The sequence below is a fragment of the Rissa tridactyla genome, chromosome 7, assembly GCF_028500815.1.
Source record: "Rissa tridactyla isolate bRisTri1 chromosome 7, bRisTri1.patW.cur.20221130, whole genome shotgun sequence".
NCBI classification, from domain to species: domain Eukaryota; kingdom Metazoa; phylum Chordata; class Aves; order Charadriiformes; family Laridae; genus Rissa; species Rissa tridactyla.
Window position 1 is genome coordinate 32,001,044 of NC_071472.1, and position 12,188 is coordinate 32,013,231.

At 45.4% G+C, this 12,188-nt stretch overlaps 1 protein-coding gene across 1 annotated transcript in view; it reads right to left on the bottom strand.

Moving 5' to 3' along the window:
• Positions 1-5,323, bottom strand: part of FAM117B (family with sequence similarity 117 member B) — a 30,852-nt gene extending 25,529 nt beyond the window's left edge. Inside the window, exon 1 of the mRNA XM_054209364.1 lies at positions 4,529-5,323. Coding sequence (XP_054065339.1) covers positions 4,529-5,132 — 604 coding nt within the window. The 5' untranslated portion in view covers positions 5,133-5,323. The remainder of the gene's footprint in view (positions 1-4,528) is intronic.
• Between the last annotated feature and the right edge of the window lie 6,865 nt (positions 5,324-12,188).

A 12,188-nucleotide genomic window follows, 5' to 3' on the forward strand; every position in this document is an offset into this window, starting at 1 on the left:
CAGAGGAGAAAATTGCTATATATAAAGGGAATGAACGAAAAAGAGAGAAGGTCTTACACATAAGGAAGTCTTAAGAGACAAAACACTCAGAAAATTCATCTTTCAATTTTTCAGGAAAAGTTCAGAACTGTTGTTAGAACTGCAAAATAAGTATTACTGCTGAAGTGTAACTTGAAGATTGATCTTACGGTCCTGATGATATCTTTCTATGTATTTGAAATCAAAGTTTTGAGAAAGGAAAATAAAAACTCCAAAGAAGCATCTTCTAACAGACACCATGAGAAAACAAAACAAAACTAGCAGCAGCAGAAAGAGCCACTGGAAAAGCATAGGACACTATTAACCTCACAAAATTCCCTGACAGAGTTCTAATCGAAGCTTTTTATACAGGAAGGATATTTAAAAAAAGAAGTGAGAAAGAGTAGGACCCAACTAGCTTCTCTGGCACCTAGGCATACAGCTGAGCTTTTTTGTTCTGTTTTGCTCAGCCTTTTCCTCAGAAAGGTCATTCATGGGATCTCTCACATGCATTGCTGTCTTTTCGCAGGAACTCGTACAAATACAACTGATCTCAGGGGCTACACCTACTTTTTATGTTTCTTTGAAAGTATTCAACAGGCTCAGTCAGTATTAAGAACAGACATACAGCACAACTGTGTACATTCCCTTTGGAAGACAATCTTGGCTATTCTCTTCACATAAATGTAAAAGAACTACTCACAGTTTTGCTTCTAGTAATTCAAAATGATCCCTCAGTAGGAGAATGACTGAATTAATGTTGTTTTACAAAACCAAACCTGAGAAAGCCCAAGATGTTCAAGTTACTTAATTCTAGTGAACAAAAACATTTTTAAACCAAATAAATTCCCCTGAAGCATTAGCCACAAGAAACCTACAGCGTGATGCTGCAAAAATGAATTCACTTTCTTTACACCTACCATTTGTTAACCAGCTTAGGTAAGCAAAGCAGGCACATAATGGTACACAAAGCCTTCTGTACTCTCTTATCCTACGGTAGTATCTTTTATAACTACTGCAAAACCTTGGTAATTAACATTGACAGGTCTGCAGCTATTACTGTGTCATTCACCAAATTCTTAAGATAAATAAATTCTACAGTGAAATTTAAGAGTGTAATGGAGTTCCACTCCTTCTCCCTACCCAAAGGAGGTGCTCACATCTGAAATCTTTGAGACTTTCCAATATACTGTCATAACAATTTTCATCATTTCCTTTCACACAAGTAGGGTTTCATATCAGTCTTCAATATACCATTCTAAACAATTAAAAAGCAAATGTAGTTCCAGATAAAACTAACCAATTTTTGTCCTTAATTTTCAGAGCGAGTTTAAATGTCCAATGCAGCCAACTGGAATATACCGTAAAATTCAGCATCCAGTAGAGAAATCTCTCACAAGCTCAAGGCACCTGAAAGGTTCAGTAAACAACTGCTATGGCTCTGGTCTTGACCACCTTCTTTACACAGCCTGGTGCATTAGAACATTTCTGGAGTTGAGTATCTTCTGAGAAGACATGTTTTATATAAGAACACAAATAACAATATCATATTTGTCTTTACTCAGTAGATAAACAAAGCTAAAAATAACAATAGAGGTAGAGCATACACGTTTCTCTATCTCATTTTGCAATAGTCTACATGTAGGTCAACACAACTTCTAACAGGGGTGGTCTGCAGACAGGTAAAGAAGCACATGTGAAAACTGAACTAAAACCGAAGATTGCAGGGCAGACCATGCAGCGCACAAATGACGCCACACCAGCCATGGGAAGGACAGAGCACGTTAACATACAAGTAGAAGCTGAAGGCTGTGAAATAAGTGCTAGAGACTGCAGGGAGGGAAAGTAAAAGATGAAAACTGGGCAGCAGGAAGATATAGGCTCTTGATCATATTTAGGACGGAAGTGGTAAGAAAAGCACAGAAATTTACAAACTGTGCCATGGAATCTTCAGTTTGTAGTTACCCCATCATCAACAGAAAATTCAGTTTAGTATTCCCAACATTTAGTTGCAATTCAGTTCAGAAGACAAGAAAAAAAAAAAAACCTAAACACAGCAACAAAAAAACCACACCCAAAAAAACCCCACCACCAAAAACCCCAAAAGAAGCTGTTAAGTCATAGTTGTAACCCACAAGTTGTCGTTCTCAGGTGTTAAACAGGATGATGAAAAAACTATGTTCAAAATTATCCAACTGCTTCCCAGAAAAGAAAATCTGAAAAACATGAAGTTGAGTCTAAAGTATACAACTTACAGAACCCATATCGAGTTCAGAAAAAGCTATCATTTGTCTAACCTCAAGGTTCATTTTAATCTAAAAAAACCCATGGCTGCAGCTGTAGGAATGAACAAAAGCCATCATCAACTGAAAACAAGAAACAGGAAAACACAAGTTATTTTGCAGTAGATTCTGACTGATACCCTGAAGTGGCCTGCATGGCTTCACAACCATAGCCTCATTAGCAAAAATAAAGTTCCACTTTCCATGTTCTCACCTTTAAGATTTCTCATCTAGATGAAGAAAAAAAATTGAAGTTAACTCAGTCTCTGTCAAGCACTGGACTACACAATACAAATGTGAAGCAATATTAAACAGGTTTAATTTGCATTTTGGACAAATACCAGCACTGTTCAGAAATGCAAACACATAGAAGCAATTAAACGGACACTACTCTTCTGTTTTCACACATCTTGTAAAAAGCTAGTGGAGTTATCTTAACACAGTAGAGCAATCAAAATGACTTGTTTATTTCTATATGCTAATTATTAGATCCAGTAAAGTAGAATGGTTTCAAGAGGCTTCTGTGCAATGATCTGAGAACGGTGCAATTTTTCCACCCGAAGTGGTCTGACACATGCATTTACAGCTCTTGAACCTGGAGCTCAAGGCTAGCCATCCTGTTCCTCATTCTCTGGGCCAGGAGATTGCATCTTGGGCAAGAGTTTCTATAAAGTTCACAGGAAGAAGATAGGATTTTGTGATGTGTATGAAGTCTTTGAGATTACTGATTAACAAGAATCTCAAATGAGGAATACATACATTCCTCAATACAAAGCCTCAGAATATAACCTTAAAAAAAACACACTACTCTTATCTGGAAAGCAGAAAATCAAATTCAGAACCTAAATGCCTTTGTGGCAGTGCTCTCTTACACTGTAGACAAGCAGGCATATGGTAATCTTGAAGGGGTATGTCTGAAGTAACAAAAAAATAATATTAAGTCACACAGACATTAGCTTTCTTACTGTACCAATTGGTTATGACTGTCTAGTTTGGCAGCATCATTCCCCAAGAGCCAGGACAGAAAAAAACCCCAACATGGTAGTCTGGTTATAGTCATTATTTCGGAAAGGGGGAGCAACATTAGGAGAAGTAAAAATGTTAAAGGGAATTGTGCTGGTCCTAGATTTCTGCATATACGCTTCTACATATTATTCAACTTTATTGTTTAGATTACCGCATATACTTTCATGAAAAAAAGAGAAGCTGTAAGCTTTTGTATCTTAAAAGTTACAGATCGTTCCAGATTTGAGAACATTAACACGAAACCTCACTCATGCATTTTTTAGTAAACTTTTATCCCTAGAAGGACTTACATATGTAAGCCTCTATTATCCTCAACCAGATACCACATATTGCTTAAATTTCAGTGTTCCCAGTAAGTATGTTTTAATTATATAAAAACTTTAAAAAGCAGTTTGATACAAGATGTGTGCCACTCCCAACGCTATTTTCTACCTTTGTTGTAGTGCAAGCTTGTCATCACTCTCATCACTCTTCTGCAGGGTCCACATTGAAAGTGAACTACTGAGAGAGATGCTGAATACTTTGTTCCTATATCTATGTGCAATGCCTACAGTGCTGGCTTTCTAATCGCAAGCTTGCAGACACCGCGTGGGTCAAAAGCACGTACCATCTGGTGTAAGACGCACAGAAAGGGAAGAAGATCACAACAGCCCCCAAACACCAAATTCGCCTCAAGCCTGTACCACAGTCTCTTAAGCACATCTCTTACACCACTGACTCTCTCTCATCTGGAGACCTTTGGCAGCAATCGCAGAAGCAGGAGTGGCTGCCATCCCCCACATGGCATGCTCGGCTTTCCCCGTTCCTCTTCTGAGAGCCAGGAAGCAGCAGAGCAGCAACAAAAGCAACAAGCCCTTCCACGCAGAGACGCTCCACGAGCGCTGCGGCCAGACGGAGACGGCTCAGAACGGCCGCAAGCCCGGGCAAAGCCCCGGTGTCCTCACCTCCGTCCCCGGCAGCACACCGCCGGGCCGAGGGCATCGCCGACCCCGGCCCTCACGTCCCGTTAAGCGCCGACTGAAACTCGGCCACGCCGAGCCCAGCCGCCCCCCGCTCTCCCCTCAGTAACGGTCTGTCCGCGCGCCCGCCCGTTCCCCTCAGGTAACGGCCGGGCGGTCGCACCCCACCCCGCGCCACCCCGGCAGTCGCCCCCGGTCAGGCCGCCGGTGCGCGGCGTGCGGCGGAATGACAGGAGCGCTCACCTTTGCAGCCGGGGGAGCTGGGGCTCTTCCTCTCCGGGGAGCTCCTGCCTTGCTCCGGCGAGTGCCGCCGGTGCCGGACCCAGCCCGCTGCCGTAGCGCTGCCCTCCGGCAGGGGAGGCAGCGGAGAAGAGCAAGGTGAGGGCCCGCAGCCCAGCGGCGGCGGGGACGGCGGTAGGTGGTGGGGTCGAGGGGGGCTCCCCCGCGCCCCGCCGGCACGCGTGGGGCTGCCCCGCGAGGAGGAGGCGGCGGCGGCCGCTGAGGCGGCGGCGCCGCCGCCTCCCCCTCCCCCCGGCGTCTGCGTGGCCATGGCGGGCCCGCCGCGCCCGCCGCCGCCGGTGGGCGCCGCTCGCGTGGGGCTGATACTGCGCGAGGCGGGGGCCGCGCGTGGCAGACCCCCGCCCGGGGCGCTCGCGCTGCCGCCGCCGCTCCTCGTGGGGCTGCCATGTTGCTGCTGCTGCTGCTTGAGCTGGAAGGGCACCGTGGCCCGCATGGGCTGGAGGCGGCTGCCGGCTCCCGCGCCGCCGCCCGCCGCCGCCGCGCCTCCTCCCCCCAGGGAGGTGGCGGGGGTCGGGGAGCCGTTGCGCCTCACGCGCTGGTGGGACATTGTCCACGGGGAGCCGGAGCTCGCGGAAGACCGTCGGTGGCGGGGAAGGCGGAAGATGCCGGCAGGTCCTGGCGGGGGCCCGACACCTCAGGCGGCGGCAACAGCAACGGCCCCGTGCCCTCCTGGCCGCCGTGCCCAGCCCGGGATACCCCGCGTTGCCTCCGCAGCGTCCGTCCGCCTCATCAACAATAGTGCCCTGGCCGCTCGCCCCGCCCCCCGCGCCCTCCCATTGGGCGCGACGCCCTTCGGCTCGCGCAGCTACGGCGCCCCCATTGGCTGCACGGCGCGCTCCGGAGTGGCCGAGCCTGCGCGGGGCGGGAGGGGAGGGGGCAGCGCTTAAAGCAACACGCGGCGGCCGGCGGGGCCGCGCGCTGCCCCGGGCACGTGCCGCGGGAGGGTGGGCTACAGCCATCCCACGCACAGCCGCGGCGGCCACTGGCCGAGGGCGACCCCCGCTCTCCCTGGGTCGGAGCGGCGAGGCTGGCGCTGGGGGTCCTGTCAGACGGACCTGGGCGAGGCGGGAAGGCTGGAAGCCGGCAGGGATGGCGGCTGCGGATCCCCCTCGTGTCGGAGCCCGTCCCAAGGAAAGGGTTGTACGTGAGACGTAGGGCTGCCCAACTGTGTTATCTCTAAGCACAGTCACTATAGGAGAGGACGAGGGCTCTCAGGGGTTTATCCAATCGCTCCGCCACCAGCTTAGCGTTACCGGTGATGGCACCAGATACACGGGTAATATCCAGGCAGACTTGACCCCCTTTTCCCTTAGTTGCAGTGTTTACTCTTCTCCATTAGCTTAGTTGCGTCTTCATGGCCATCTTTTAGAAATGCTTGTTAACTGCTGGCATCCTCTTACCCTGGTTTATACGTTAGAGACATGAACACATGCATGGAATAGGCCTTAATTCATGTATTTGGATCATTTAAATAGAAGGTAAACACACTAGCACCTTCAAGACACAAAGGAATCAATAAATCCTTGCTCTGTCTTTATTGCACATGCCTGTTCTGGGCTACCAGAACTTACCCAAATTCTTGTCAGTATTGCTCTACAAGTTGCATGTTGCAATTGAATACCATTGCTATGATACAAATAGTGTGACAACAAATTACATACTGTTCTCTTTTCTTCAGCTGGGTTGTGCTTGGGTTTGTTTTTTTCCCTCCTTTCTGATTGAAGCTTACTTCACTTAAAAAGTCCCAACTTTCCCTTTGAAGAGCTCCATTGTGGCTGACAAGTTTAACAAACCTGAAAAGCAAGACTATGTGCATAGGCCCTTCCTAAGGATGCCTGGACACTGGTCTACCTAAACCCTTGAAGGTTAAAGCTCTTGTCAGAGTCAAGAGCTTTTTATGAGAAATCAAACTGGCAAAAGAGAACAGGACGGATGCGTTTCTGGTGATGAGGTTGTTATGAAGTTAGCTTTTGCATTCTGAATTAATTAAATTTCTTTTGAAGGACATTATGCTTGCTCACAGGTACTGCAAATGCTAGTAATATTGCCTGCAGGATAGCCAGATGGGTCAGCCAAAACAGGCTGCAAGAGGCTGTGCCCGGTGTTGAGAATTATCCTGGGCTACCCCTGAAAGTATCTGTGTCAAGGGAAGGCACCAGAAGCCTGGCAGGTCACCATCAGCCCTACTGTATCCCTTTTTTAAAGTTTGCAATTTACTTAAGTCACCATATAAATTAGACATACGGGGCCACTTCCCCATCCTTTTCTTGTAGCCATCACAAGCTCTGCTGGTACAATGTGGCAAAGCATCAAAATCCCAGATAACTCACTTAATTAGTGAAATGTCCAGGAGACAGTGCTCTCCTCACCAGGAATGGCCGAGAGGCAGAGACCAGTATGGTCTGCATACCGCCGGCATTGGAGGTGAAGGAATCTCATAATTCCCTTGGTCACTCCTTGTATATATTGAAAAAGAACCTGAGCTTCACAGTGCTCCACAGGTAAATGCCCAGGAGGTAGAAAACCAGCACCCCGGCACATCCGGAGAAATAAACGGAACCTGTCTCTGCTTTGTTGGCAGCCCAGGACAGCACACAGTTATCCCAGAGCAAGTTAACCTGTGCAGCATCTATTTCACTTCTTTGCTGCAGTTTTCAGTCAAGAGCAGCAGATGCAATCCCTTTGCAGTTCTTCCTGCTGTGACAGCACCCACTGCCGGTGCCAGTAGAGTTGCTCATCAGGCTTTCACCCCTTGGACAGTTTATTCTCCTCAGAAATACTGGGGTTGTTTGGAAGCAGTGTGCCATAAAGATAATTTTAAGGCATAAAATATTCTGAACACATACTAATTCTCGTTACTGTTTTGAAGAGGCCAAAATTGAAAGGTATTGATTCATGTTTATTTGCATGATGCACGTTATGGAGCCAAGTCACGACTTTGAATACAGAAGATATCTATGACAATTATAGAACTTCCCACATTATTGTCACACTGCAAAAATGGCACTGCTCCACAGAGTTGTTATGAGAATATAAAGCAAAGCATTTATGTATACTGCTCATCAGCGGTTGTATTGCTTTACATGCATTAGATGTGAAAGTTCAACATGTAAAGTCATGTACTCAGACCTAATCAAACAGCGTACTTCATGCATTAATTTGTTTAAGCTGTAACAAATGTGTTACAACAGGATCTTACTCCCACACCTTATGGAAATAATGGAAACTACTAAAGCAGGATTATGAATTACTTGAAAATAGTTTTGAAACTTTTTTTTAATTACACAAAAAACCCTAAAACAAAACCCCAGCCCCAAATAACTTGGATCCAGATCCCCCCAGACTCTCCTTGTAATTTCCAGCTCCCAAGATCTGGGTTTGTTTGAGCTGTCACACTCCTTACTGCCTTTGGACTTTGCCAAACACTGTCCAGGCAACTTTGAACAACACATTTCATACGGTTTCATGTGGAACCTTTAGGCTGTGGGTTTTTTGCACCCATGACACCCTTACTCTGGCCATAACACCTAAGTTAATGGTGTCAGCAATGATAAAAAAAAATAGGAATGAAAATTATCAGCACAGAGGCTGTGAGCCTCCTGCTGGTATCACTTGAACCAGCCTTTTAGTGACCTCAGTCACTTTAGTGACTCCACCGGAGTCACACAGGATCACACACACACACAGGATCCATCTCTGTGTCTTCAGCTCCTCTCTGCATCAGATTTAAACTCGTTGTTGGGTATGCTCACATACCACCCTGAAGGGCCACCCCAGGGAGGTGATGGGCGCTCCCACCTCCCACCGATGTGGAGGCACTCGGCACCTAGCCAGAGGCCTTCGGAAATGTACTGCTTTGTAGGCATTGTTGGGAGATTAAATCTAGGTATTGCAGGCATCCCCTTAGGTGCAAGGTGTTGGTTCTTTCTTAACATATGGTGTGTAGTAAAAGCTGCAGATACAAACAAATTGATCCCAATGTTGGAAGCATATCAAGAGTGCCCTCAAAGGCAGACTGATAAAATGCACAGAGCGGCATGAACAAATCTGCAACCTGCTGAAAATAGGGATGTAAACAAGTCAGGGAAGTGGTCAAAATAGTAACCCTGAACGAAAAGCAGAGAAACAAGGATCAAAGAGGTTTAACTGAGTTCATAGGCCCAAATCTCACTGTACAGCTATCAAAACAACTAATACTTAGGGAGTTTTGTTGTACTAAGGACTGAAAGTTTATGAGTAGAACCGCTCACTGCTCATAGTAATATATATGAGAAAAGCGTACTGTTTAAAATAATATCAATAATAGCAAACCTTATGGAAAAGGACTGTGTTCCAAGGAGCTTCAGATGTGTTCTTGTCTTATTCTAAAATTAAGTGAATGCAAATCAGGACGCATAAAGGAGTATACTGCCTGAAATTGTTTTACCTACAGTTGTTGCAAGTGAGATTGGAGATTGAAAGATTAAAGATTCTGGGAGTCTAATCTAAACATTGGATTATGCCCCAGGATATTTCCCTGCATTTCTCATCTCTCCCCTGCAGAGTGAGTTTGTTTTTCTTGTTTATGTGGGTGTTCAACATCAACAGGCGAAAAAGACATTTAATAAAAAAATAGGACAAATATAATAGAATTTGCTTCACACAAAACCTGTAAGATCGTAGTTAATGTTCCAGAATATCTGGGGGGATTTGAGGAGGAAAGCAGATTGAAATAAGGTATTAAGATTAAAACAATAAAAAACAACAGATGGGACCTTGGACATAAATCAAACTACATGCGATAAGCAAAAGACAACTTTAAGCAAAATGTGCTCTTGCCACATTTTATGAAAGTACAATCTTTAAGAAAAGTTATCATATAAATAACATCCTGAGGCTTCAATGCATTAAGATAACACATTTTTGACATTTTCCTCAATGCAACGCTTAACTGCAGGCTTGAGAGGTGTTTCCACTGCTCATTCATGGCACACATCATTACCTGGGAGAAGTATGTGGTTAATTTCTTTAGAACTCAGTGCTAAGTTCACCGACATGCGACGCGTTTTCCCACACGTACAGATCAATTTTCTGAACACATGTTAAATGACAGCAGCAACGCTAAGCAGCAACCTCGTTGTGCTGCCCAAGGAGTGGGGCAACGGGAGCCAAGCTTGATTCGCCAACATGAGCTCTCGCCAGCTGACGGTGACAGCAACTGTTCTTGGGTTCTGTTGAGGGAAGAGAATGAGCAGCAGAAAAGGCATGTCATCCATCACATTTCTGAATCTTTGGTTTTGGTAACATTGAGAGAAGCGGCCTAGTTCACTTGAACTAGACACAGTTTATTCTCCCCTAGGTATCCTGCAAGAAAGATGCTGAGTGGTAATTTGCACATAATTCCTCCCCTCCAACAATAAAACTTTCCTTCCTTTTAGGAAGCAAGTAATTTTTCTTTAAAACTATCTTCCAAAACCTTAATATTTTTAGCACATATTTACAGAGCTTGCAAATATAACACAGAGATTTTTCTGTATTTGTTGTGTATAGAGAGATAACGTGTTTCTGTATTTCTAGTCTCAGGGCAGAAGAATGTGTATGAACTATAGACGGAAACTTTTGATTTATAAACATTAAACACGGATAGCTCCTACAAGCCACTGGCACAATTTCTGTACTGTGAGTATAATGGAACTGTATACTGTAAATAATGTAAAATATTTATTTCAATTGTTGACATCAATTAATTTGATAAATGACAATTTTTCAATAGTGTAGATTTTATGGCCATATTGTAGGATGATAAACATTGTGTACATGCCTACATGAATAGGCATATATAACTATAGACATTTTTCACTTTAGAGAGCAGAGAAGAGAGTTCGCACCTTCTGATTCAGGCCTACAATCTTGTTTTGCTTCTGTTTGTTTTCATAGCATTTAGAAAAGCTAAAGAGATTGTGAAAAGCATGTTGGCATGGCTTATTCATGCACTGAGAGGCAGTGACAAAATGATTTTGCTTCTCTCTCCGTATACATATACTACCCCTGTAGCTAAGCTAATTAACTTTAGCAGAGTGTGTGATGAAGTGGGAGCATGGCATTCTCTGATTTGGGAAAATATCTACTTAGAAAGAACGGATCAAGCAGTGGTCTGAATCCTCCTTGCATTTAGCCGTGGGGGGCAGGGGAGCTTTTAACTAGTTTGGTTACATCTCAACCAGAGATCAGTTTGTCCTCATGCATTGCACCTCGCATTCAGCCTGACTTTGCCCGCAGGAGAGCCAGAGAGCCATCACCGAGAGAGGGGATGTGATCTTTGAGAAGGTGAAAAAAGGAAAGCTGGGCAAAGCCCCAAGCCCCACTGCTGTTGGCAGCAGGAGAACCTGTGAGCACCTCCCGTGGCTGGCTGCTCTGCCAGGGTTAACACGGTGCCCAAATCAAGCCTTTTTAGTACCTCTGCTTGCTTCTGTTTGGCTGCAAATACCTCACGTCTCACTTACAGTCTCTGCTCATGGCTTATGTGAGCAGATGGGAACTTCTGCCTGTCTGTGCCTTAAAAGCACATTTCTATCCCTCATGATCACAGGGTAAAGCTCAAACACATGATTTACTTGCACTCTGGCTTTCCAGAACCAGACAATAAATAAAATTAGCCTGCTTAATGGTGATTTTAAGCCAGCTGTTTCGGAGGCCCGATTCGGAATTTTTAATGGTCCTGTGAGAAAATTCTTGGCATGGCAACAGAAATGCAGGTTCCCAATAAATACCTTCCAGCTCAGCAGAGATCCAGCAGGGCCTCGCTCCTGCAGGAGGTTCTCTGGCCACCCATACATGCCTGGGCTGCACCAGTAGAGCTGATGTGTGCAGCAGCAGCAGCACCCACCTCATTGACTGGAGTCAGACTTACAACTTGCTACAACGGTTTGCCTCAGATCTGATTTTTTAACTAATCCAGAGACCTGGAGGTGCTAGAATTTACCATTTACAACATATCTGCAGGGGTCAATTACTGCCTTTCCAGGAAGAGGAATGGGGGAGGGGGAGAAAGAGGGAGAAAGGGAGAAAGGAATTCAGAAACCAGGTATAATTTCAATATTATGACAGACTGGTAAAATACCAGTCTCTGCAAAAAATACAGACTAACCATCAGTAACAAAACCAGGAAGAGAGCACAAACTAACCTCACTTCTTATGCATGCAATTCCATGCACATAAAAGCACCTTATGAAAACCATATTTTTGGTCATTCCGATTCGGAAATCTGATAGCCCGTGGCATGAACTTCTTGCAAACAAAGGCTGCACTAAGTGATAGGGGGAAGCAAAAAAAGCCTGTACCATTCCTAGGAGCTGCTTGCAGGCCTGTGGCAAGCAGCGGCAGTAGTAAAATGAGCTATACAACCTCTGTACCCTCTTTATCACACTATCCTTTTGTATTAGCACTTGGCAGGGACAACAAAGAAACAGCGCCAAAGACAAATGCTGAGTCCTACCATGTTGCTGATGTATCGCTACCCTCCCCCATGCTCCTTCCCCTCCCGCAAATCCACCTCATGCACTTGAGGTGCTGCCCACTGGCTTGTGCCCATCATCTGCCCAAACCATGCCTGCTCTGTACTGGG